This window comes from Gymnoscopelus microlampas, assembly GCF_963454915.1.
Source record: "Gymnoscopelus microlampas genome assembly, chromosome: 4".
Lineage (NCBI taxonomy): Eukaryota > Metazoa > Chordata > Actinopteri > Myctophiformes > Myctophidae > Gymnoscopelus > Gymnoscopelus microlampas.
In genome coordinates, this window is record NC_139941.1 from 40,259,261 (window position 1) to 40,286,426 (window position 27,166).

The 27,166-nt window shown below is 43.7% G+C and overlaps 1 protein-coding gene across 1 annotated transcript; it reads right to left on the reverse strand.

The window, feature by feature from the left end:
• Positions 1 to 18,486: 18,486 nt before the first annotated feature.
• asb6 (ankyrin repeat and SOCS box containing 6) lies at positions 18,487 to 26,347 on the reverse strand. Its single transcript, XM_084054305.1, has 7 exons — positions 26,286 to 26,347; positions 24,832 to 24,974; positions 24,081 to 24,262; positions 22,763 to 22,869; positions 22,505 to 22,613; positions 22,305 to 22,391; positions 18,487 to 20,178 (listed from the first exon to the last, which is right to left on the reverse strand). Exons 2-7 carry the CDS (start codon positions 24,939 to 24,941, stop codon positions 19,469 to 19,471), a joined length of 1,305 nt encoding a protein of 434 aa, XP_083910431.1. The 5' UTR covers positions 24,942 to 24,974; positions 26,286 to 26,347; the 3' UTR covers positions 18,487 to 19,468.
• Positions 26,348 to 27,166: the final 819 nt, after the last annotated feature.

Sequence of the window (27,166 nt, forward strand, 5' to 3'; positions counted from 1 at the left end):
ATTTACATATGCAATATGCATAAGCAAGGTTGCTGTGAGGGTGAAATAACCGGGAGATAGATGGAGAGAGAGGGAGGGTGTGTGTGTGTGTGTGTGTGTGTGTGTGTGTGTGTGTGTGTGTGTGTGTGTGTGTGTGTGTGTGTGTGTGTGTGTGTGTGTGTGTGTGTGTGTGTGTGTGTGTGTGTGTGTGTGTGTGTGTGTGTGTGTGTGTGTGTGTGTGTGTGTGTGTGTGTGTGTGTGTGTGTGTGAACGCGTGTGATGGTGGTGGTGGTAGTGGTGGGGGTGGTGGGGAGAGGGGGTGGGGCAGTTGGAGTATGGGGTGGGGGTGTTGGGGGATGCAGAAAATTGGTGTTATCAATATTTAACCAACCCTTCCAGCATATTTATGGCAGACAATAGAGCAGACATGCAACTGTCTCTTGTGAGTGGAAGTGTATTTATTACAGATTGAAATGGAGGCTGTAAATAGGATGTCCATTGATACGTCCCCTGCACCCATGCTTCGTGTGAAACCTGCAAAGAGGCTACAACCTCGCATACCACTCCTAAAGTTGTGTCTCTTTCCGTGAAACTGAATTATTTACATGATGACTAATTAACGTACATTGTAACCTGGAATACATCACAAATATTTATTAGGGAAATACTTCTACATATGGCAAACAGATGTATGTAATTCAATCAGTTACAGAAAAAAAAAGTCCCAAAAAAAGCAATGAAAAGAGGGAAAAGAAATAAAATGTCTGGAGCTTTTTTTTTTCTCTCTTCACAGACCCACGGCCTCTCAGAAAATGTTTCCATGTGTTGTGTCTGAGCACACTGAGAGCAAAGAAGGAAAACATTCTCTCCTCCAAACCACATGCAACAGATTCTTTCTGAAGCCAAATAAATCAACCCTGTGTTTCAGATCATGTGACACTTTTTGTGCTTTGTGTTATTCCCGACATATCCTGTTTCAGCCCCCCCCCATCCCAACACACCCACATGCATGAACTTGCACACATGCATGCACACACACACACACACACACACACACACACACACACACACACACACACACACACACACACACACACACACACACACACACACACACACACACACACACACATACACACACTCAAACTCACGCAAGAGCACGCACACATGCACACACTCAGAGTTTCCATTTCCTGTACGTAAGATCACCTGTACAGACAGAATGGCGTGCTTCAATGCGACATGCTCAGGCAGGAAAACAGGAAAGGGAGTTCAAGGGTGTCCAACATGAAATACTCACAGAGTTAGGGGAAACCCAGAGCTTATGGCAGCACTCCAAAATCTGAAGACAGTAAGTAAAGTTTTACTTGAGCACTTTGTTGCGTTAATACTTAACGTTCGCTAAACTACTTTTGGCTGTATCACATAAGTTTCAGCGAGGGTTTCAATGAGAACGCTCTAAAACAGGACGTGCCATATTCGACGTGTTTAACTTCATTTGAGACAAGGGACATTTGTAGTAATTTTCAACACATTAATGCTGTGCCAGCATGTCCGTGTTAAGTGTGAATATTTCACATTTCCAAGCATGCTCTTCTCAATCCCCTATTAGTCACTTTTGTCTAATCCGGACCATAGTTTTTTTTGCTTAGGTTCGACTATTGTTACTCTGCAGTACTTGGTATATTTGACATGCCATACTGATCAATAGCCCCATGCTCTGTAGGGTAACACAGTGTTCCCCTGTGCATCTGACAGCCATCCCGAGCCCATTTACTGTCAAATGGGCTCCGCTCTCTTGCCTGAGCACAGATGCAGATTTATGCTGGAGCAATGCCGGGTCTTGCATATTAGATGAAAGCCTTGTTTGCATATACCCGCTCTCTTTTCTCCCTCCCTCCCTCTCTATCTCCCTCCCTCCCTCCCTGCACCCCCCCCCCCCCCCCCCCCCCTTCTCTCTCTCTTCCTTTTTTCTGAGGCGTCACTTTAATATGTATGCAAATGGGCTATGCTCCGCGGGTAGATATGTGTGGAGTCCTGTCCTGCAGTCAGGAGGTGTAGGATAGATTGTGTTTGTATTTATGAGGCATGGGCCATGCCAGTCTTGTGCGAAAAATGCTATGGCTTGTGCAGTGCAGGCTCTGTGGTGCAGGCGAAATGCAGATATGCCAATAACAGAGGTCACGGTTGTCACTAATGATAAGAGGATGCAATTAGACAATTGCGTAGCTGTAATGTACCCAAACACAGAAAGACAAACATCCACACACACACCTTCTTTTCCAATTCTCTATTCCCATTTTGACATGAAACAGGTAAACGTGGAACGAAGCAACAACACCATGTCGAACCAAGGAGGAAAGCCGCCCCTGTTTCTAGCATAATTATTGTTATCACCATACCTCTTCTTCTTCCCTGGCTCTTGACCTAGGCTATGGAGTCCATGGTGATTGGTGTGGGTAAAAGTCCAATCTATTGATCCAGTGGGTCCTCCCTCGGGGGCTGAGGATCACTGTCAGGAGCCGGAGCTGAGGAGACAAGGTCAGGTCACGAAGCAGAGAGGAACCCTTAACCCATTTCATCAGGCTGACGCTTCCCAGACAGGCCTCAAAAGCCTGCGATCGATAATATGTTGGTAGCATTAGATACAAGCAGAAATGAACAGCGTAGGAAAAGAAAGAAAAACAGAACTCTGATTCATGTTGTTAAATGTGTACATTTTAAATTTAGATAATTGCTCAGCTCAAAATAACAGTTTATAACAGTATTTATTTTAAACGCATGCTTTGTAAAATTGCAGATTTTTGGGGGGGTTAAAATGACAATGAATGGCTGGTATTATGTTCAAGACATAATATCTTGGCTTGGTGCCAATCAGTGATCCACGAAGGCAACACACATGCGCGTGTAGCCGTGTACGTGAGGACGCACGCACATACGCACACACACACACACACACACACTACTGTCGACTCCCTCTTTTTTTCTCCCTTTTTCTTGTGCTCTCTTTGCTCTCTCTCTCTCTCTCTCTCATGCATGCATGCACGCACGCACGCACGCACGCCACACGCACGCACGCCACACGCGCGCGCGCACACACACACACACACACACACACACACACACACACACACACACACACACACACACACACACACACACACACACACACACACACACACAGACAGCACTCGCACACAAACCCCTTCCTCCATCATGAATAAACCATACTGTGTCTATGAGTCATATACCACCCCCACATCCCTCTAACCCACTCCCCCTATTCGGCGCTGCTAGAGTAAAAGCGCTAATTAACGTGATGGCTAGCTGCAGCTCCTGTCAGCAGCTTGTGGGGGCCTCTCAACCAGGCAGGCTCCACTGGTCTCTGGTTTAGTAGCTCCTTCCCCAACCGCCATCTCTGGAGAACTGGGGCCCCCTCATTCATATTCAGCCCCACTCACAGGCACCTGGAAGCAGCCAGAGCTAGAGCTACCTCCATCACACAACCCCCATAGTGTCTATCACCAACCCCCCAGTCGAGCCCACCTCCTGTCAGTGCCGGATCACCCCCACTCTGCTGGTAAGACACACCCCAGTCTCACACACGCGCACACAAACATACACACACACACGCACACGCAACCACACGTGCAACCACACACTGTACAATTATTCCATTTCTCTAAATTGAAACCAAATTGGGCTGCAACACGGAGAAACTCCATTTAGGATATTTGGTGGGATAAACTGGCGAGGAGATGAGATAGACAAGACACAACCCAACTGATGAGTTGAATCACCCAACAGTGGAGAAGGAGGGAGGGAGAGAGAGGGAGGGAGGGAGGGAGAGAGTAGCTCTGCCTTGCCGTGGTGGACTAGCTCGGTAACCATGACAACGTAGTCAGGAGAGCAAGAAACAGGAACATACAGAATGTGTTTCTGCTGAGACTTGCACATGTGGCAGTGTGGAGCTTTCCCCTCAGAGCAGCATGAAGAGGGGGTGTGGACAGGCCCTTATGAAACATACATACCCTCTCTCTCTCTCTCTCTCTCTCTCTCTCTCTTGCTCTCTCTCTTGCTCTCTCTCTCTCTCTCTCTCTCTCTCTCTCTCTCTCTCTCTCTCTCTCTCTCTCTCTCTCTCTCTCTCTCTCTCTCTCTCTCTCTCTCTCTCTCTCTCTCTCTCTACCCAAACTGGTTCTCCTCAACTAGCTAGTGAGGCAGAACTCCAAAGACATTGGTATTAAAGATGAACCTCATAGCCCAGAACAACATTCACAGGCTGTTTTTGCTGCAGCCTGGCGGTTGGTCTCTTTGTCTTGTTCCCTCATTAAGCCTAATTCATACTTCATCGTAAAGCAGTGTCGCTTGCTGAAAATAAACTGAAAATAAATTGCTGTTATTTTTGGCGAGCCACATTGTCGTATAACAAAGTATAATTAGGCTTTTATTCTCTTTTGCGACAATGGATAGAAAGACTAATGATAGGGGCGAAATACTGTATGTAATAAGCAAGGAGTAAACCTCCATATTGTCGTGAAACCTATAGAACATTTTTTCCTTCGAAGATCTTTGGTTTTTCGTCTATTTTCTACCCTCCTTGGGCTTCTAAAGCACAGCTCCACTGCTTGCCTCTCTTTCTCTTCCCTCCTCTCTTGCTGCTGCCTCTTTCTACAGGCTCAGTCTAACCTCCCCCTCCCCTTTCCTCAAGGGAATAAAGGTCGTAACGCAAATGATTACTCAAACCCGAGTTGCCATAGAAACGCAGTCATGTGACTAGAGCAGGCATGCATAGACCACAACAAAGAGGAGGATCAGGAACCAGCGCTTGGAAAAAGAGAGAGCTGTAGCTCGCCTTGCTGGTGCCTCCGAGTATTTTCCTCAATGCATGTGTTTTAAAAATAGGAGAGAGAGAGAGGGAGAGAGTGAGCGCACAATGAAATGCAGAGGGGGTTCAGTTCAACTTAGAGAAAAACAAAACGGTTTTAGGGAAGAAGCTGAAGCGAAAATGGTTGGTTGTGTAAATGAATTTTTAAGAGGCTGTGAGTTTGAGAGAGACTGCAGCATTTGGTAGAGAGAGCGTAATGCCCAATTTATACTCCGTCGTACGACGGTGTGGCGCTACGAAAAAATAGCAGATCTACAAGCTCACAAGGGCGTCGTACCCGACGCCTTGTGTGAGCTTGCAGATCGGCTTTTTTTCCCTCGCAAGCTTCGTTTCTACCGTTCACAAGCAACCATAGCATACCAAGGGTGTGTCCTATTCCTCATGTCCGTCTTGGAGGCAGAGCTAGTCGGCGCCAGTTGTCTGGAATTTCTGTGAAATGGCGTCAGTTGTAGAGATCCAGAGGGTGGTGTATTTGCGCGCTCTTAAAATAGGAGTTGCAGTATATGGAGCCCAACTTTTTTTATGTATAAATCTTTGACTAATGTTCTAATCTAAAGCACATGGAACAAATAAAAATAAGCTTATACTGCAGATGAGTTTTACACTCCGTATCAATGTAGTAGCATAATTCAAGTCAATATTATTTTTTGTGTTATAAACTTGAAGAAAGTGACATGTCAGATATATACTAGTGGCCTTAGCCCATTAAGACCTGAGGCGATTCTTTAAAATGTTTTCTAAAACATTTTTTTGGGAAAAAAAAAAATCAAGATGCCGCGCTATGAGCTTGTATATCTGCTATTTTTGAATAGCCAAATAAATCTCTTGTGACACAGATACACCCTGTATATATACTGTATATATTCCGTATACTTTGGCAAATGCCAATCTGAGTGACTACACATACCGTAGACAAATAGGCCACAATTTCAAGAATACTTTCATGTATGTCAACTGATGGATTTCCACCTCCGAAACGAATACTGAATATATGCAACTTTGGAAGGAAAACATCCCACATCACTATATCTCACAGGATGAGACTATATAACAATGCATTCGTGAGTGAGCATACACATGCGGCCTAGCCCGTCCCTGCCTGGGAAGGATCTGACACCTGGGGTAGAATCAGACGATGGGGCTGCCCCAACAGGAATCAGAGATACAGCCCACCCCCACTGAGATTAGTCCCATAGCCTGGGTGAACTGGCTGACCCGAGGCCATCCTTCAGAGCACAGAAGAACCCCCCCCCCAACCCAAAGCTGTGTGTTCAGACTTGTCTGGGCTAGACAAGACCTAATGTAATGAAGCAGAGCCTGTCTTTCTGCAAGGGTGCAAGCGCTATATCCCAGTGATTCTACACCTTTTTAATTTCAAGGACCCCCAGTTTGATAAGCATTAGGCCGTGGACCCCCATTTGATACTGCGGCCCCAATCTACACTGTCAAATCTTCAGTGTTTATTTAACTCGTGAGAGTGTACAAATGGAACCATTTGGAGCCGTGACGATCCAGACCCATAAGGGCCCATTTGGCATGTACAAATGGAACAAATGGTCCCCAGACGCGACATTTAGAAACAGTGCTATATCCCTGTGGTTCTCAAAACATTTTCATCTCAAGGACCCCCAAATTGAAATGTATTGGGCTGCGGACCCCATTTGAACACATTCTGTGCCAGGGACATCTGTCAAGATCTTTGAAAGTAGCAGATCTCCAAGCGCTGCGATTTTCGAATAGTTGAAAAATAAAATAGGTGTTACATTTTTTTTTGGCGTAGTCACATTGTCGTATGACAAAGTATTATTAGGCTTTTATGCATCCGTTTAACCACTTTAACCATTATTTTATACTTTGGCTATTCAAAAATAGCAGATATACAAGCTCATAGCGTGGCACTGAGTGCTGCGCTATGAGCTTGTAGATCTGCTATTTTTTTTAAAATCTTGAAAATGTGTGCAAATCTTAGCAAACATTTTTAACTCAAATCTTTGCTTCTTGGGGGGTCCCTGGAACAACAAATTTTGAGATGGGGGCCCGCAGCCAAATACATATAATTTTGGGGATCCTTGACATGAAAAGGTTTGAGAACCACTGATATTATAGCAACATACGTTTTTCAGAAACCTGAAAAACGGATTTAGAAGACATTTGTAGATGCGTTCCCGGACTGAATGGGTTAATAGGCAAGGAGTAAAACTCATATTGTCGTGAAACCTACGAGAAAATTGTTTTCCTACGAAGATCTCTAGTTTTTCGTCTATTTTCTACCCTCCTTGGGCTTCTAAAGCACAGCTTCACTGCTTGCCTCTCTTTCTCCTCCCTCCTCTCTTGCTGCCTCTTTCTACAGGCTCAGTCTAACCTCCCCTTCTGCTAGGGTGCAAGCGCTATATATATTACACTGATTCCAAACCCTTATAATTTCAAGGACCCCCAGTTTGATAACCATTAGGCCAGTGGACCCCCATTTGATACTGCGACCCCAATCTGCACTGTAAAATCTTCAGTGTTTATTTAACTCTGAGAATGTACAAATGGAACCAAATGGTTCAAATGGAACAAATGGAACTCACTATGAATTGAGTACAAAGGACCCCAATGGAAACAAGCCAATGGCTTTCTTGGGTTTTTAGCCGCATGCGCTAGCGAGCGGCTCTGTAAACAGCACCAGTCTCTTTCCGACACCTGAGTAAAAAGTGTCGACACCTGAGTGTCATTGGCTGTCCTGGCTGTCCATCACACTTCCCTGTTTTTAAGCTCCCCTTTTAAGCCAATGGGGAGACGAAAATGTAATGGACACGTTAGTCAACGAATTAGACGAGACGAAAATGTTAGGGCGGGACGAATGGAGAAGAGATCCAATCAGAATTACTCTTTTTGAGGGACTAGTTGGGAAGGGAACCAATCAGAACGATCCTCATTGTTAGTTAGGTCTATCCACCCTGAAGCACACCATATTAGGGGCCAGCATGGACGAACATCACAACAAGGCAACGCACGGAGTTACACAGCAGAGAGAGAGAGAAAGGGAGACAGCTTCAGCCCAGGAGGGTTAGCCTAAATGCTAGCGTGCTTCATTAGACCTAGTTTGCCTATTAAGTTATTATTTGCCCATGTTCACACTGACTTCAATCTTAGCTATTGTTGGGAAGACCCGTGTGGTGTCACAAAATGTTGCCACCACTTATATAAAAAACTTTAGAGCGTTAATTTGCGACGCTAAATGTTGCCAGGTTTGGCGAGAGAAACAAGCAATCCAAAAAACAAGTAATCAGGTCTATGAAAAGATTGGGGCCAAAAAAGCCTGGCACATGCGGCTTTATTATGACTTTGGTCATACTTGTTTAATTCCTATTAGCTGACCTTGTATTGAACTGTACTTTCATGTGCTTTTTTCAACAAACTTCTAATAAAGTATTCAATCAATCAAAACCAAATGGACCCGTGAAGATCCAGACCCATAAGGGCCAATTTGGACCCGACATTGAGAAACAGTTTACTATATAGTAGCATATCCCTATAGTATATCCATGTGGTTCTCAAACATTATCATGTCATTTTCATGCCAAATTGATATGTATTGGGCTGCGGACCCCATTTGAAAACATTTTGTGCCAGGGACCCCCATAAGAGAACATCTATAAAGTTCTGCGATTTTCTAATCGTTGAAAAATAAAATAGGTGTTTAAAACAGTTCCTCATTTTGGTGGGGAGTGGGACCCCCCTGGAACCCCCTCAAGGACCCCTAAGGACGTCCCAGGACCTCACTTTGAGAACCAGCCGCTATATCCTGCATACAGTTTGAAATCTGACGAAGACTTCCTGCCATAGATTAATATTAATGGTGATTAATTTCATGGACTGGATGTATACCAAGATTTGCACTATAACAGTAAAGGTTGATGAGTGGTGAGAACTTCCTGTTATTCAACACTGGCTTGATATTAATGATCATTAATTTTGCTGTGTGACCCGTTAACTCCTCCAGAGCAATAGGACTCAGTGCATTTTTTTCTGATGAGGTCACCACATCTGTGGTTATGAACACTCACAGTACTGTGTGCATTCAAATGTCTACTCCCTCTCTCTCACGCTCTCTCTCAGTCTCTTTCTGTTCCTTTTTTTTCTGCCTCTCCCACTCTGTCTCTCTCCATGTCCATTTTTCCCTCTCTCTTTCTTTTACTCTCTTTTTCAGCTCTCTCGCTCTCTCTCTCTCTCTCTCTCTCTCTCTCACACACACACACACACACACACACACACACACACACACACACCCATGTATACATACACACTAACATGCGTGACATATACAGACATGCAACCATGCACGCACAATTCAGGGAATGTTACCAGTGTGACTGTTTTGTCTCTGTCTCTAGTTCTGTATGTCCCTATCTTTGTTTCAACTCCTCTCTCCTCTCTCTCTCTCTCTCTCTCTCTCTCTCTCTCTGAGTCTCTCAATGTCCTTGTAGACTATCTCTGTCTCTCATTCCTTTCATAGGACCACAATGGAAACAAGCCCTCAGGGCTTTTTGTGTTGTCCTTTTAGCATCGTTGTATAACTGTACCTCTGTACTTTTTTTGCAAACTGTTAATAAAGTATTCAATCAATCAATTCAGTCCGATTGTCTCAAATACATATGAATTTGTGTATGCATTCACATTAGCGCTACTGATAGGCATATGCACACACGTACTACATTCAAACATGCACATTTCAGACTGTTACCAGTATGACCTCCCAATGCTAACCATTTTGTCTATCCCTTTTCTTTCTGTCTCTTTCTCTGTCCCAGTTTCTCTCCCTCCCTCAGTCTCTCATTTTGTCTCTCTCAGAATGTCTCTCTCCTCCCCTATAGTTATTTGTCTCAATCTGTCTACTGCTTGTTCTGTCTATCCCTCTTTCTCTGCCTGCCTGTCTCTCACTCTGTCTATCCCTCTGTCTAGTGCTCTCTATCCTTCTCAATCTATCTATCCCTCTCCCTGTCTCACTCTCTCTTACTGTCTCTCTCTCTTGCTGTCTCCCTGTCTATCCCTCTTGCTCTCTCTCTCTCTCTCTCTCTCTCTCTGTTCTGTCTCTCCATCACCCCTTTTCAACACAGACCATTTTGTCTTCTCTTTTTCTTTCTCTCTCTTGCCCCCTCTATGTCTCTCTCTGTCTTTGTCCCTGTTTCTCCCTCTCCCTCAATCTCTCATTTTTCTACCTCAGTTTGTCTCTCCTCCCCTCTAGTTCTTTGTCTCTGTGTCTATCTCTCTTCCTCTGCCTGTTTCTCTCTCTCTCTCTGCCTCTGCCTGTCTATCTCTCTCCCTGCGTGTCTCTCCCTCTCTCTCTCTCTCTGTCTCTCTTTCTGTCTTTGTACACATTTATCTGTCTGCCTCAATCTGCCTCTGCCTGTCTATCTCTCTCCCTGTGTCTCTCCCCCCCCCCCCCCCTCTCTCTCTCTCTCTCTCTCTCTGTCTTTGTACACATTTATCTGTCTGCCTCAATCTGCCTCAAATTTCTGTCCTTCTACTCCCCTCTAGTTCTTTCTCTCGCTATCCCACTTTCTCTGCCGGTCTCTCTCTCTCTCACTCTGTCTATTGCTCTCTATCCCTCACACACTCGTCTGTCTGTCTCTCTCTATGTCTCTCTTTCTCTGTAATTGTCCATGTTTCTCTCCCTAAATCTCTTTTTTTTAAATAGCTCAGTCTGTCTCTCCTTCCCTCTAGATCTATCTCTATCCCTCCTTTTGTCTCTCTTTCTCCTGTTTCTATCTGTCTATCTCTCTCTGCCTCTCTGTCAGTCTCTCTGCCTGTCTATTGGTGTCTCTCTCCCTTTGTGCCTCTTTGTGTCTATCACTCTCTGTGTCTATTGCTCTCTATCCCTTTCTCACTGTCTGTCTCTCTCACTCTTTCGCTGTCTTTGTCCCCATTTCTCTCTCCCCAATGTCTCATTTTTTTCTATCTGTCTGTCTCTCCTGCCCTCTAGTTCTTCTCTCTCTGTCTATCGCTCTCAATCTGTCTCTCTCACCCTCTCTGTCTCAAACTGTCTATCCCCTCTCTCTCTCTCTCTGTCTATCCCTCTCACTGTCTCTCTCTCCATCTCTGTCTCCCTCAATCGCTTCCTCTCTCTCTATCACCCTTACAGTCTATATCTCTCTTTCTTTCTCTGCCTGTCTCTCTCTCTCTCTCTCTCTCTCTCTCTCTAGCACTCTCTCTGAGTCTTTCTCTCGTCACACTTTCTTAAAGGGCAAGACCACTTTGGTAGAGGTTTGGGTTGTGTAGTTACCTTGCCATGATGTAACTCCAAAGGTGGACAAGAAATCATTAGAAATTGATAATTAAAAATATGCTCCAGTCCTCACTGACTTACATTGTACGGTGACACAGCTGCCAAAGTCACTCTTTTAGCACATAAACTAGCGCAAACAAAGTTGATTCTGACAGTATAGAACATCACAAAAATGTCAACTTCCTGTTGATTTTGCCATATTTATTAAGAACAAAACCCGGACTGGATCCGCGTAGCCGGATCCGGATCTTCAAATATAGTAAGAGAATATAGTAATAGTAAGAGTCGACAGAAAGTTGAATTTTGTATTAAAAAACAAACAGTAGTGGGTTTTGTGATGTTCTATATTGTCTGAATCAACTTTGTTTGCGTTGGTTTATGTGCTAAAAGAGTGACTTTGAGAGCTGTTTCACCGTACAATGTAAGTCAATGAGGAGCATATTTTGAATTTTCACAATGAATTTAGTCTTCCACTCTTTATTTCTCTACCTCTCTCTCTCTGCCTATTGTCTTCCTGTTTATGTCTCTCTCTCTCTCTCTCTCTCTCTCTCTCTCTCTCTCTCTCTCTCTCTCCTGCCTCTGTTGCTCTCTCTGCCTGTTTCTCTCCTTCTCCCTCCATCCCTCTCCTTCAATGTGTCTGTCTCTAGCTCTCTTTTGCTCTCGTCTCTCTGTGTCCATATCTCTCTGTTCCTGTCTTTGTCCCCGTTTCTCTCATTCCCTCAATATCTATATTTTCTATCTCAGTCTGTCTCTCTCCTCCCCTATAGTACTTTGGCTCTCTGTCTATCCCTCTCTTTCTGTCTCTCCCTCCTCTCTACTGCTCTGTCTAGTGTCTATCCCTCTTTCTCTGCCTCTCTTCTCTGTCTCTCATCCCCTGCATATCCCTTCCCTGTCTATTCCTCACTTTCTCTCAGTCTGTCTGTCTATCACTGTCTCTCTCTCTTGTTTGTCCCTGTCTATCTCTGCCTTCGTCTTTTGTCTCTCTCCCCCTCTCCCTCCCTTTGTCTGTCTCTCCCCCTGTCTACTGCTCTGTCTATCCCTCTTTCATTGCCTATGTTTCTCTCACTGTCTCTTCCTTTGCCTACTCCCCAGTCTTATCACTATGTCTCTCCCTCTTTATGTCTCTCCCCCCTCTCTACCGCTGTCTCTCCCTCTTTCTCTGCCTCTCTCTCTCCCTCTTTATGTCTCTCCCCCATCTCTGCAGCTCTGCCTATCCCTCTTTCATTGTCTCCGCCAGGCCGAAAGGCATGGCGAGAGAGTATGTTTTACCCCCCGTCCGTCCGTGTGTGTGTCCGTGTGTCCATCTGTCTGTGAACAGCTAATCTCCGGCACCGTTGGCCCGGCCGCTGCGATGCCAATTCAGAACCTCTGCCCCATTTTCTTTTACATGGCCCTGTTATAGCGCCACCAGGAGGCCGATTTGTGCAAAACCCATTTTTTGATATTACTCCTACAGATTTTATCCAAACATCACGCAAATCAGTACACAGTATCGCTATAGTCATGTGATCAACACGGATCTGTCTGATTTTCCATATTCCATCCTGATTGGCTAAGGTTGGCTTCAAAAGTTGTTTTTACTAAATGCCTCAAATCATGAACGCAGCTTGCGCTTTCCGTGAAATTTCACACGCACATTCCCACAAGGCCGAGGAAGAAATGGCACTTGAAATTTTTCAAATCAGCCTCATGGTGGCGCTATAAAAGGCCAATTCACATTTTTAACTGTAACTGCACCGATCTGCATGAAACTTTGCACGCATACTCCCTAGAGGCCAAGGAAAAATATATGCCCTGTATTTTTCCACATTAGCCTTTTATAGCGCCACCAGGTGGCCGACTTATGTAAAACACATATTTTGAGAATAAGCCTTCAGATTTTATCAAAATTTCACGCAAATCGGAACACATGATCTCTATAGTCATGTGATCAAGATGGATCTGTTTGATTTTTCATATTCCATCTTGATTGACTAACAGGTTTGCAGGAGTGGCCCGTTTTGAACAAAATGCCGCAAATCATGAACGCAGCGTCCGATTGCGGTGGAACTTGCACGCACATTCGCACTACGTTGAAGAACAAACGCTACCCTCTTAACATTGCCCTATTATAGCGCCACCAGGAGGCCGATTTATCTTTTAGCGGCGCTAGCCGCTAGCCCTCTATACCTGGCTTTTGCGTCAACGTTCTGATTGGTCAGACACGTCAACAAAGTGATTGGTCAAGCTTCACGTGACACGTGGCTATAAACACATTATAAACACTTATTGATGACAAAATGTATCAAAGGCGCCGCTACCTTCACACAGGTGTGATTTTTTTATATTACTCCTACGAATTTGGTCCAAACATCATGAAAACTAGAACCAGGAGACCTGGTACTGCCAGACCCCTAGTGGTTGAAATCTGAATGGCCGGACTTCGCATGACGTGTGTGCAGAGGAAAAGGGGAAAAGAGGGACAAAAGAGGGACGAAAGAGGTACAAAAGAGGGACGAAAGAGGGACAAGAGGAAAAGAGGGACGAAAGAGGGACAGACAAAGCCTCATGTAGGCGGACCCTCTGGGTCTGGCAATCAGTACACATTATCTCTATAGTCAAGTGATCAAGATGGTTCCATCCGATTTTTTATATTCCATCCTGATTGGCAAATTCTGAACATTGCTGGCCCACAATAACCTACCTAACCTGGCGGAGACCTGTGCTCCGAGGAGCACTTTTTCTAGTTGCCTATGTTTCTCTCTCCGTCTCTTCCTGTGCCTACCCCCCAGTCTTATCACCATGTCTCTCCCTCTTTCTCTGCTTCTCTCTCTCCCTCTTTATGTCTCTCCCCCCTCTCTACAGCTCTGCCTATCCCTCTTTCATTGCCTATGTTTCTCTCTCCGTCTCTTCCTCTGCCTACCCCCCCAGTCTTATCACTATATGTCTCTCCCTCTCGTTCTCTGCTTCTCTCTCTCCCTCTCGCCTATTCCTCTCCCCCCTCTGCCTATTCCTCTCTTTCTCTAGGTCTGTCTACCCCCCTAACTCTGTCCCTCTGCCTATCTCCTTCTCTCTATCTATCCCTCTCTCTCTCTCTATCTCTCACACACACACACACACACACACACACACACACACACACACACACACACACACACACACACACACACACACACACACACACACACACACACACACACACACACACACACACACACACACACACACACCTCTCTATTTCTCTCTGTGTCACCCTTTCTCAACACATGCACAATGCACATGTTCACACTAGCTCATACACACAAATACATAAACAGTATGGGTAAATGCAGCCAGGATGACCCCTCATACTGACAATCTTGTCTTCTCCTCTTCCTCTTCTTCCCATCTGACTCTCTCTCACACACACACACACACACACACACACTATATACACACTATATATATATATATATATATATATATATATATATATATATATATATATATATATATATATATATATATATATGCAAAAGCACACATTCACAATTCAGGGGGAGCGTTGCCAGTGTGACCCTTCACCACTGACCATTCTGCCCCCCAACTCCCTGGTGGCTTCCAGCAGCAGCTGAGTGTTCAGTGATGTCTGCAATTATCTGGTGTCTAGACAATGTCTAGTGAAAGGCAGGGGAGATGCACATTGAGAGTGTCTGTGCGCCCTATATATATTTATATATACATATACTGGATAAAAAACAGGGCTGCAATGGTCTAAAATGGGGGTTTAGACTGTCTAAGTTAGTGATACGCTGGTAAATCAAAAAGGCATATAGGCTAAACTGTGAACCTGTGTCAGAAATCACCAAATCACAAAGGTGGGTGTGTGTGTGTGTGTGTGTGTGTGTGTGTGTGTGTGTGTGTGTGTGTGTGTATATGTATATGTATATGTATATGTATGTATATATATATATATATTAAAATTGGCTTAAGGGAGGGCCGGCCGGCGGGCGGACCTCTGACGTCACGCTCATGTCACCATGACTCAGCCATAACCATATAAGGAGTTCCCAATGCAGCTACGCCCAAATATGGAGAGTGTTGTCTAACATCAATGTGTCGTCATGGCATCAGGCGCAAACAAATCAGTCAGCTCCATATATGGGCAGTTTGGGCACAAAAGGGACAAGGACTGACAGATACAGAGGTCTCTATATGGGCATATCAGCATGCTCATGTATGGGCATATACTGATGACATCAGGGATGTCCATTTATATCTCCATAAAAGGGACAAGGACTGACAGATATAGAGATCTCCATACATCCTATAGTAAATTGGCTTAGGGGAGGACCATCCGGCCGGTCCTAAGGAGTTTCCAATGCAGCTACGCCCAAATATGGAGTGTGTTGTCTAACCTCAATGTGTCGTCATGGCATCAGGTGCAAAAAAACAAATCACCCAGCTCCATATATGGGCACAAAAGCGGGCAAGCCCATATATGGGCATATACTGATGACATCACGGATCTCCATCTGGGCATAAAAGGGACAAAGACTGACAGATAAGGAGATCTCCATATATGGGCATAAAGGGGACAAGGACTGACAGATAAGGAGATCTCTATATATGGGCATAAAGGGGACAAGGACTGACAGATACAGAGATCTCCATAAATATATACACACACACACACACACACACACACACACACACACACATCCTATGTTAAAATTGGCTTAAAGGAGTAGTTCACCCAAAAAAATACAGATTTTCTAACAATTACACACCCCATGAAGCCTTGAATTCATGGAGTTTCTTTAGTTTTCGTCGCATTCCTAAGCCAATAATTTGATTACCGGTGGAAAGATGCTAATGTATCCGGTAGGAGACTCAAAGGAGACTCTTTGTGTCTCCTACCGGAATCGCTGCTGGTCATCAAATTATTGGCTTAGGAATGAGACAAAAAATAAAAAAACTCCTTGAATTCAAGTTTCCATGGGGTGACGAATCGATAGAAAAAAAAATGGGGGTGAACTATCCCTTTAAGGGAGGGCCGGCCAGGGGGCGGACCTCATGTCACCATGACTCAGCCATAACCATATAAGGAGTTCCCAATGTAGCTACGCCCAAATATGGAGGTTGTGTGTTCAATTCCCCAATGTTCAATTCACCTCAATGTGTCGTCATGGCATCAGGCACAAACAAATCAATCAGCTCCATATATGCGCAAAGGGGGACATGCCCATATATGGATCTCCATATGGGCATTAAAGGGATAAGGACTGCAGATACAGAGATCTCCATAAATAGGAATATCAGCATGGCCAACTATGGGCATACTAATGACATCAGGGATGTCCATGTATGGGCATAAAAGGGACAAGGACTGATAGATACAGATTTCTCCATAGATACAGATGTCTCCATATATGGGCATAAAAGGGAACTGATACAGAAATCTCCATATATGGGCATATCAGTCGTATCTATGCTACCTGAAGCCTACTCTAGTATATAGATATAGTATAGTAATATATATATAATATATACCCAAATACTGCCCTTGTATATCTATAATATACCCCCAAATACTGCCTTAAGTTTAAAAGAAATACCGCAAAAAACAACTTGTTAGTTGGATACTGCATACAACATAAAATCCTTAAGTGTTAATTTATCTATTTGTAGCTCTATGATAGTGTACAGGATTTTATAGTGCATATATCCTAAGTGTTTGTCACTATGATTTATATCACCTTGAAAATGTGAGTAAACTGCACTGAAGTGGATTTACCCTACACTTCTAGTCTCCAGCTCTGTCATTAAATGCCCTTGAGACTGTGCTGTTTTTCCATGGTTCCTACATCATTCCATGGATGAAGCACCCAACTTCTCTGGGCTGCGGCGGGGCTGACGTGGGTGCTCAAGTTGATTGCCGAGCTGAAAACAGCAAACATGATGATGATGAGTGCTGGAGAATGAAGAAGGGGGGAAGAAAAGGCATGGAGCTTATAGGACCGGGAAGGAGGAATCAGCAACAGGAAAACAAAAAGTAAAGAAAAATATATATGCAGAGGCTAAAATAATAAGAACTACAAAAGAAGACGAATGAGAAGATAAAAAAAAAAAAAAGCTATTGGTAAAAAAAGAGACAATGGGTTGCAGTGGGAAAACAGGCTATGGGAGAATGAGCAGGTGTGGTGGGAAAGACCCATGGGCTTCAGGGAGAGAATAGATCAATAACTAATTTCAGTACCGAGCTTCACTCGCACTGTTTTCCAATAAATGCTGGATGGAGAGCACTGGCTTAGCCCTACCCCCACTATCTCTGCTCCATCACCTTCTGCAAAGCAGGATTGGGTTCTCCATGGAAGGAGGCTGGTGGTGTTTTTTCCCCCCCCCTCCTTGCTTTGTATAGTTGTTGCCTGGGTAGATAATGCCTCAACAGTGAAGTTTATTGCGTAAAACTAATCCAACATTGTGCTTCCTATAATATATATATATATATATATATATATATATATATAGACACACGTATATATATATATATATATATACACACACACACACACACATAGAGAGAGCCTATACACACACACACACACACAACGAATGGTTTGAAACCCATTCCACATATGCCGTCTTCAGTCTTTCTACGCACATGCAGGCTTCCCCCCCCCCCACCATTCGATTCCTGCCCCCCCCACCCCTTCCCTTTCCCCCTCCTCTCTCTCTTGCTCTCCCTCTCCCCACTATTCTAGCAGGCGAACGGTTGAGGTTTTGTCAGGAGTATGCAGTGAGATTCAGGCAGACAGGAGAGTGAAGCGTGTGTCATGCAGCGCTGCTGCTGCTGCTGCTGTTGAAGCTGTGTGCTCCTCAGAGGCTGTGACCTAGATAACCACCAAGAGGAGTTGGAGCGCCTGCAAGCCTTGGAGCCACTCCAGCTCCACCAATGTCAGGAAGGGGTTAGTTGTGTAACACAATGTCCTATTTAGTTTGCTCGTCACACACACACACACACACACACACACACATAGACACAAGCACATATGTACCCTATAGCCTTCTCACGGTATGATCGTATTTCTTTTAACCGTCGTTTGTCCCAATACGAGGACAGGATTCAGACAAAGGGTGTTATTATTGGTGTGTGTGTGTGTGTGTGTGTGTGTGTGTGTGTGCGTGTGTGTACGTGTGTGAGAGAGATAGAGAGAACTGAGAGAGAGAGAAGGCAGCAGACAAACACAAGGGGGTTGAAATACAGCAGAATTTAAGCATAACCATTAAGAACGCTTGGTAAAACTTTCCACATCAGCAGCCATTATGGCTAAATTCTGTCACAGCTCGCCACGTCAAGACGTCTGCATATGTAGGAGTCTCCATATTTAAACACTGTGTTCCTGTCCCTTTATTTCAATGTACACTCAACTGAACATCGGTCTATGGACTACATGGAAGGGAGGGAGGGGGCCAAGATTGAAATATATGAACCAATTATTATTTCCTCTATCAGGATGGCAATAAGGATAATAAAGGAGTTTTTACCACCAGACAGCCATTACTTGGTCAGTCAGAACAAGAAGATTGAGACGTGAAACATGTAAAATGCAGTGCCACTGCCAATCAGTATGCCATTGGTGAGACATGGTTTGGTTTATTGGGCCACTTTTATATAGTGAGGGAATAGACATAAATCTGGAGTTTCGGCCATCCATCACCAAAGTGTTGGTGACATAAAATATGAATGACTTTCACTGTATCACAATAACTTTTACTGGGCAGAATGCAAATACCTATATCACTGTCCCTCACCTCCAATACAATTCCTAGCTGACGATGAAGCCGTGTGGATTGCGCAAGAACAACATTGCCATCTGGTGGCATCTGTACTGCATTACAGCACAGTTACAGACATTACAGACTAAGTAAAGACTGTAGACTACGAGAGAACGTTGACAGTCTATGCACACCAGATCATGTTTCAATGCAATGAAGCGTTAAAGGCCCAGGGAATGTTTTGAACATGTAAATTGGGATATTGGGATACTATATTCATATACAGTAAATGTTTTGTCACACCACAGAAGATATGTGGTGCTTTTGATTGACTGATTATGCAAAACATAAGAGCATTGACAGATTTAGCACCATTTATTTATCATTACTCCTATTGTTTAAGACATTGAGATATGGTTGAAAAACAGTGGCTTATTCCTCTGAGGAAAAATGTCTCAATGGTATAGCTTGTGTGTACTGACATACACCAAATAAATGAACATACAATGTATGTTGAGACACTTAAGCTAGAGGATCTATCACAAGATCATTTCAGATCTGCTGTACACATGAACGTGGGTAGTGGCTGATAAGACTCAGCGTTCACTATGCAGTGGTCTAAAACGGTCCCAGCCAGGCTTTGAGCTATATGTGTGTTGAGGGAGGATAAATTCTTTTAGTCTGTCTGGTAGGGGAAGGGCCTTTACTCTGTCTTCCAGCGACCACGGCTGCAGGTGGGTCCTAATGAACGCCCTGCAGAGGCAGCGCAGCGGCGGAGGGCTGGCCTCTTGCTCTGCCACGCGTTTGTGGAAGTCCAGCAGAGCCTGGGCATAGGGGTCCTCCTGGCCAGGCACGGGCAGCTCCAGCCCGGGCGTCAAGGGCAGCGTCGGGTAGGACGCCCGGGCTAAGTCCAGCAACACCTCGGCTTGCTCCAGGAGCTCGGAGGCCTGGCTCTCATCCGAGCACTGATGAAGAGCTACCTGAAGCCTGCTAAAGACTAAGCTATAACCTGACCAGCAGGAGGCGCCGTGGTTTGCACAGACAAAAGAGGCTCCCCTCTGGAGCAACAGCACCGCCAGAGGGAAGAGCAGATCAAAGTGTTCCAGGCTGGTCGGCGTTAGCGAGGGCTCACCGTCCCTGCAGCACGGGTCGGCGCCGTGGGCCAGCAGGAGCCGGGTGGCCCTTAGGCAGAAATGGCCGATCTCGGCAGCGGCCTCTTCACTGGAGTCCAGAGCCTCCTTGACCAGAAACACCAGTGAGGACTCTGCAGTCTCTCCTTCTACAGTGGTAGCACGAACATCAGCACCTATATGCATGAGGAAAAGTCACTCTGTTACAAGGCAAACTCCAGTCCTGCCAAGTGGGCAAGTTTTTCCTCCCACGGCCGAGTCAGTCAGGGGTAAGAGGAAGGTCAGGCAGGGAATAGGGATGCAGGCAAGTCAGCAAAGAGGCAGTCATCCACATTGTTATGGGAGCTTGTAAATGAGATGGCCTCAACTTTGTACAGTATGCTGGTGCTGGAAAAGTAACGAGGTACTAAGTTAGTTTTAAAACAGTATTGTGGCAGTATTTCCGAGCACTTTTTAACCACGTAAGCCTTCGTAATGTACTTCTTTGAAAACGGCTGACATTTTTTGTCCATAATGACTAGCCAAAAATACAGACACCAGGTTCTGAGGGCTTTTCTGTTAAAAGAATATGTGCCTTCAAGTGTTTAAGTTGACAGCATTGATGGCTTCACGTAGTGCTGGTGGGTGTGGCTAGTCGTCAGGGGGAAACTGTAGTATGAAGACACAAATAGAACGTTCAACAAGTAAGTTCCAAACCCGTCTCAGTCTCAATCACACAAGGCTATCTTTTGCCTGAAATTGAGTGACAGGGAGATATCCAAACTGACATGGCAGTGGAAGAGGCTTTTCATCTTCAGCTTGTAGACAGAGACAGTGCCAGAAGCAAAATAGTGTATGGCAGTAGTAGCCGTACTTCATGTATAAAGCCAAAGAGAAAGACAAGCCCACCTAACAGGTGTTATAGTATTTATAGTAGTTATGTAACCCGTCAAAATGTATGCAGAGAGAGTACGAACACAACTGATCTCAAACACGTTCCATAATAGTTTAATTAATTTACTCAAGCTTACAACTTGAGGAACAAGCTTGTAATTCGTGATAACAGCTACAGTATAGCTTTGCCTAGAGGTGGCAGGTATGTGTTAGGATATATAATATACAGCCCATAGAACATTAGATGTAATACCTAAACATGATTAGTAACAGTTATAATTAGGTCTGCCATGTCTTTAGTTTTAATACATATAGCTCCATGTTAACATGTGTTGTATGCCTCCACTGCCAATCAGGATATCTACAGTATCAGTGCAAGTTTTAGACCTATACACAGATAGACCAACAACAATGTGGCTTAAAGTACGGTAAGTACACTAACTGGCAGCTGCTTGGTCTCAGATAAAAAGGACTATGTAGGTAAAACCACCACACAATCCACTATCATTATCTCCACACACGTCATCATGGGCCTGTACACAATCTGTGCTGTAACACATCATCAGCCAAAGAGAGACACTGCTAACTACTGTTATGTGCAAACATTATGTCACATTTTGGCTCTACTTGCTTGCAGTGTTAGGATTACATACCATGAAGACTAATATGCAACAATGCCTTAATACATAAAATGGCAAGACTACAAAGACAAGGAAAGGGAACGCATGCCACCAGTGAAGAGATGCACTTTGCCTTTTAAACAATGCAATGTATTGCTAGGTAATCCATAGTCTCCCACAGGACAAAGCAATATTTGTGATTGGGGTTTTAGGTTCAGTGACCTACTTTGGTACATGACACACCGCCTTCCCTAAATGTAATAATAGTTTAGTCATACTGGGTATCGGTCTTATGGCATAGTAGAGAGGTATGGTCCAGACAAGATCTCAGATGAACGGATGGACAGAGTGTTAACTTACGTGTCCCTTCCAGAGGTCTAGTGCGGTCTACTTATCATTCTAAGTAATAATGGCAAATATAATATCTTGTCATGGTGTCATATGACAAATGTCATATCATGAATTCTCATCTCCCATAGTGTGGTGCTTCAAATTGTTTTGAGTGCAGCAAAGAGTCATGCATCAGGTGGAGGAGACAAGGCCAAGTTCCGTAATGGCCTAGCATCTTGAACTATCAATAATCAGTTAAGGAACTGGAGCTTGGGAATGAAGCAGTCATATCACGTATGAGACAAAAGTCATAATAAACTGTCTCTCAGCTTATATGCCAATTGGCAAGTCAACATGTAAGCATTTAACTGACCGTTTCTCTGCAGTGATTTAGACACGTTGCGGCTTTTTGTTTTCTGAGCAACCACAATTGGACAATCAGGTTAAGTGAAGAAGAAGGACATTTTGCAGCCCAGTACCTCTCTTCAGTAGAAGTTGGATGTTCTCTGTGTTGTCCACTGTGAGGCCATCACTGCTCGCGAGGGCATGGAGCAACGCCGTTTTTCCTACAAAAACGTACATCGATATAAAACTTTTTATTTCCCACATGTACATTTATGTCAAATGTAAAAATAGATTTCCAACACTGTTTTCAATAAATAAGCCGATGTAAATGTACCATTTTTATCCCTTGCGTTCGCGTTAGCTCCAAAATCCAGTAGAGCCAGCATGCATGGTAATCTCTCCGCTTCTTCACTGGCTAGGTCTAAGGGACTGCATTCGTGGATCTAAAAACAACACATACTGTACAGCTATACATATACACGAGACACAAGAAATCAACGAGGATATAGCGATAACAAGAGGGTGTAAACATAAACACAAGGCATCTCTCATTTTCTGACCTTTGAGTAGCCTTTTGCCTTTAACAACTCACTCTGTCCCGTTTTTCAATGTCAGCTCCATGTCCAACCAGCGGCCTCAACATGCTTGGCCTGTTCCTCACTACAGCTATGTGTAGTGGATTGTAGTACGACACTGGGTCTAGGGAGTCAAACATTAATTCTCTATAAAGCCTGATTTATACATGCGTGCCAGACTGCCAGTGTCCTGCAACGAAAACAGCAGATCTACAAGCTGACTTGTCGTGAGCTTGTAAATCAAGTTTTTTCGCCATGGGACGCCATCGTACGGTCGTAAGTATAAATCAGGCTCAAACCTGCTACAGAGAACAGACATGTATTCAAATATAATTACACACATATACCACAGAACATTACAACACGTTCAACTTGAGATTACCATGAAACTGGGTGCTGGTCAGTAAGTAGTAAATAATGAAAAAGCAAGACCAGTGCAGCCCTCCAAATGTACTCTTTAATTGCTTTTCAAAAGTCTGTGTGACTTTTTAATTGCTACACAGACTTTTCAAAAGTCTGTGTGGCAATTAAAACGCTATGGCAGGATCTATTATGGCAGCATTGCAAGAATTATTCTCTGTTCCAATTATCCAAGAAAAGATTATTTTCTCAAGTACACAACATTCCCTTTGGGGACTCAGAAGCACTTTACGCATGCCATGGCGCAATGTGTCTAAAATGTTGGATCTATCACTGGAACGTCCAAATATCACTTGAAACACTAGAGAGTACTCTGGCACCAATCTGTGCTTATGAACTGGGAGTCACAACTCCAGTTCCTTTATTGCAGAATCACCCTCTGGTGCACTGTCAGCAGACCGCGGCTGCTCTGGCCAAAGGAGAGGTGCAATATATGATTGTTCATTACAAAAGCTCAACTTGCTTCAAATCTTGTGGCCCTGTCACACAGTGAACATAACTGTTTTTCAGATCAAAACTTGAAACTTCCCATAGTCTTTAAACGTGCATGGTAATGGATTTCTTAATGTATATGTATTGTCCAAAATGAGTATTAGATCAAGTTTATTATTATGTCCCAAACTGGGCAATTTATGTTACAGCAGATAATAATAAGGAACTCCAAGACACAAATAGATTGGATTTATAAACACACAAATTTAAAATGGACAATTCTGTTTGATGTACGTATGCCAAACACGGACAAGACCGACGATATTAAGACGTTTTGTTATAGTGAACATTCTGGGTTGATCATAATTTTAGCATGTTCACTTATTTATACGTACATTCTTACACGTTACACAACGTGTCACTATATTCATCCTTAAGCTATCGCATACCAGTTTAAATAATGGAAAATCCGTCTTCTCTCACCTTCAAAGTTGACATCAGCTCCATAGCGTAGCAGGATTTCAGCTGCATACACGAGCCCAACCTCTGCCATCTTAAACAGAGCATAGCTGATGCCCTCCTCAAAGACATCAGACTGGGACTCTCTCTCCAGTAGCTCCTCCAGGGCCCTGCAGACTCTGTCCTCATTGTCAGGGCTGTTAACACTGGCAAGAAGAGGAGAGAGAAAGTCAGGTACAGTTTATGAAACACACACTTTGTGCCCAGCAGTATGGCCTGGTTAACATTCAGCCAAATCATTTGTAAAGGCAATTATGTGATGGGTCCCAATTTGTAACCACGTTAAGCCTGGCATCCCTATTTTAGGGCATACGTTTTTAAAATAGCAGATCTACAAGCTTACAACGTGTTGTGAGTGACACATCGGCTATTTTTGAAAAGTTTTGTATTGGGTTTAAGTATTAAAAAAAAAAATGCATTTATTTTTATTTTCCAAATATAAGTTTAGTAAAATTGATCCAAATGTTTTGCACTTTTTGACAAAATATCAGTCAGAACATCAGTAATCGTTGGTCTAGCCAAGTCTAGGACTCTCCAAAATCGGGATCGGACCCAAACATCTGTCATCGGCCAGGCTCTAGTAACATTACTGTGATAAGATGTACAGCACAATGCAAATCTAACCATTTCAACACCAACATACCACTGCAGAGACAGACCTAGTATGTACAGTATTTCAGTCAGACTCAGTTACAACATAAAAAGCAGGCTTTACCCCTTTTCATGGACATTAGCTCCCTCCTCCAGTCCCAGGACACTCATCACAGCATCCACCAGTGGCTGGTACTCATAGATGATTCGTCGGAAGCCATGGAGGAAGGGCATGGCTGGCCAGTGTGTCCTCCTTCCTTCAGAGTTCTGGACATGCAAAAAAAGCAAAAAAACATCAGTGGTTCTCAGGGGTCCTTGAGGGGCTTCTAAATTGTCTGTAACGCCCAGAGTGTACAAATGGAACCACAATGATCCGTAATACCACAATGGAAATAAGCCTTCAGGGCTTTTTGTGTTATACTTTTAGCACCATTGTAGTGTTGTGAGAAAAAAATCAGCTATTTGTCCCAAAGTGACTGCAAAAGATTGCTGCTATTTGTTTCAAAAAGCTTTTTACCCTGTATATATAACATGTATAACAAAGCAATAAGACATAGCTGTTTACACAAACACCGCTGTAATGTACCCCCTCCAACTGTATATACTTTCCCCATTTTCAACTGTTTTAATTATATTTTGACACTTGCTTTGGAAATGTAAACGTATGTTTTCTCATGCCAATAAAGCTCCTTTGAATTGAATTGAATTAATAAAGTATTAAATCAATGAAAGGGGTCCATTTGGTTTTTTGCATACACAAGAATTACGGGGTGCTTGAAATTAAAACGTTTGAGAACCACAGACATACATAACTGCTTCTCAGTGCTGACTGACAGTGACAGTTGATCAGAACTATGATAGGCAGGCCAGCGTGCTTATCTGTCGTTTACAGCAGGGGTCTTCAACCTTTTCAGGCCAAGGACCCCCTAGCTGAGAGAGAGATAAGGCAGGGACCCCCTCTATATTGTATACAATTGTGTTTCAGATTCAACTTTTTTGTTTACTTGGTCTGCTCTTTTTTCCCTCTACACCAAACACCTCTTTGCCAAAAATAGCCGATCTACGAGGCGTTGTGAGCTTGTAGATCTGCTATTTTTGGCTCAAGTTCTCCTCAGAAAAGGGATGTTAGGGTTCAAGTGGTTAATGTAAAAAAAAAATTATGTCACACAAAGATTTGGCGGACCCCCTGTAGTAACTCGGCCCCCTGTTGAAGACCCCTGGTTTACAGTGTTGCTTTCAGCTGCCAGCCCAGCGACCAAAAGTATTGACGAAAAAAGAAAAGGAAAAAAAAGCTTGACGATAAGAGCACATCGGTAAGCTTTCAACTTTATTCACTAACGCTTTCTCGGCAACATGGAGTCTTTCTACTCATCTATAAATCATCATTAACGCTGTTGTTTTAACAGAACATGATTAAAGTGAATTATGGAACGATGAATGGACGGACGCATGTTGACACGAGTGTGAGGGAAAAGTTCACGTTACGTTTGCACTGCTAACGTTACGGGACCATAGTTATACTATTTATAAATATAATAATTCATAATGTAATATATATTAAAAAAAAGACATGTTTACCAATTCAAGATTTTGAAAAATAAGCCACAGACACTATTATGCTGCCGTCACTGCCACCGTTTTCAAAACAGGAAATGCATGCCATCGTTGCCATATATTGGGAGAGAAATAAGCAACCAGTCCAGGTCTAAGAAAACAAGCCCAAAAGAAGCGACTAGGGCACTAGTATGAGCACTTTAAACCAGTGGGTTTCAACCTTTTTCGCGTCAAGGACCCCCAAATTGACACATATTAGCCCACGGACCCCCATTTGAAAATATATGCCAGGGACTCAACCATTTTGATTTCTTGGTGGTCCCAATCTACACTGTATCATCATCATTAGTGTTCATTCCATTTGTACACTCTCAGAGTTACAGACACAAGGGTCAATTTGGTTCCCAACTATTAATTTGGCTGGGGGGGACCCCCTGGAACCCCCTCAAGGACCACTGGTTGAAAACCACTGCTTTAAACCTATATACTGTATACATTGAAAATAGCCTCTAATCTAAACTCAAGTTGTGAGCTTGTAGATCTGCTATTTTCAAATAATCTTGAAATAAAATGTGGAATCTTTGGAATATCTTTGAAACATTCTAACGACACAAAATGGGGCTCGAGCCCCATACCAGATTTGTGTTGAGAATGTTTTCTGAAAATGTTCTGTACTGCCAGGGATCCCTGGCTGGCACACAACATTTTTCAGATGGGGGGACAAATACATTTGGGGGTCCATGGCATGAAAATATTTGAGAACCACTGGTTGAATTCATTTAAGAACTGTGAAACAAGCCCAACTAGCAACTACACAACTACCAATATTTACAAGCAACTTCCCAGAAAAATAAGCCCAAAGTCGCTTATAATAAGCGGACATGGCAACGCTGGACGTTTCCACG

Bases quoted from the DNA above. Each gene is read 5' to 3' on its own strand.
- asb6 (XM_084054305.1), bottom strand. From the start codon at position 24,941: ATGCCCTTCCTCCATGGCTTCCGACGAATCATCTATGAGTACCAGCCA. The intron at 24,263-24,831 runs GTAAAGCCTGCT...TCTTCTTGCCAG, and splicing joins GCTAATGTCCATGAAAAGGG to TGTTAACAGCCCTGACAATG. The intron at 22,392-22,504 runs GTACATTTACAT...ACGTTTTTGTAG, and splicing joins GAACGCAAGGGATAAAAATG to GAAAAACGGCGTTGCTCCAT.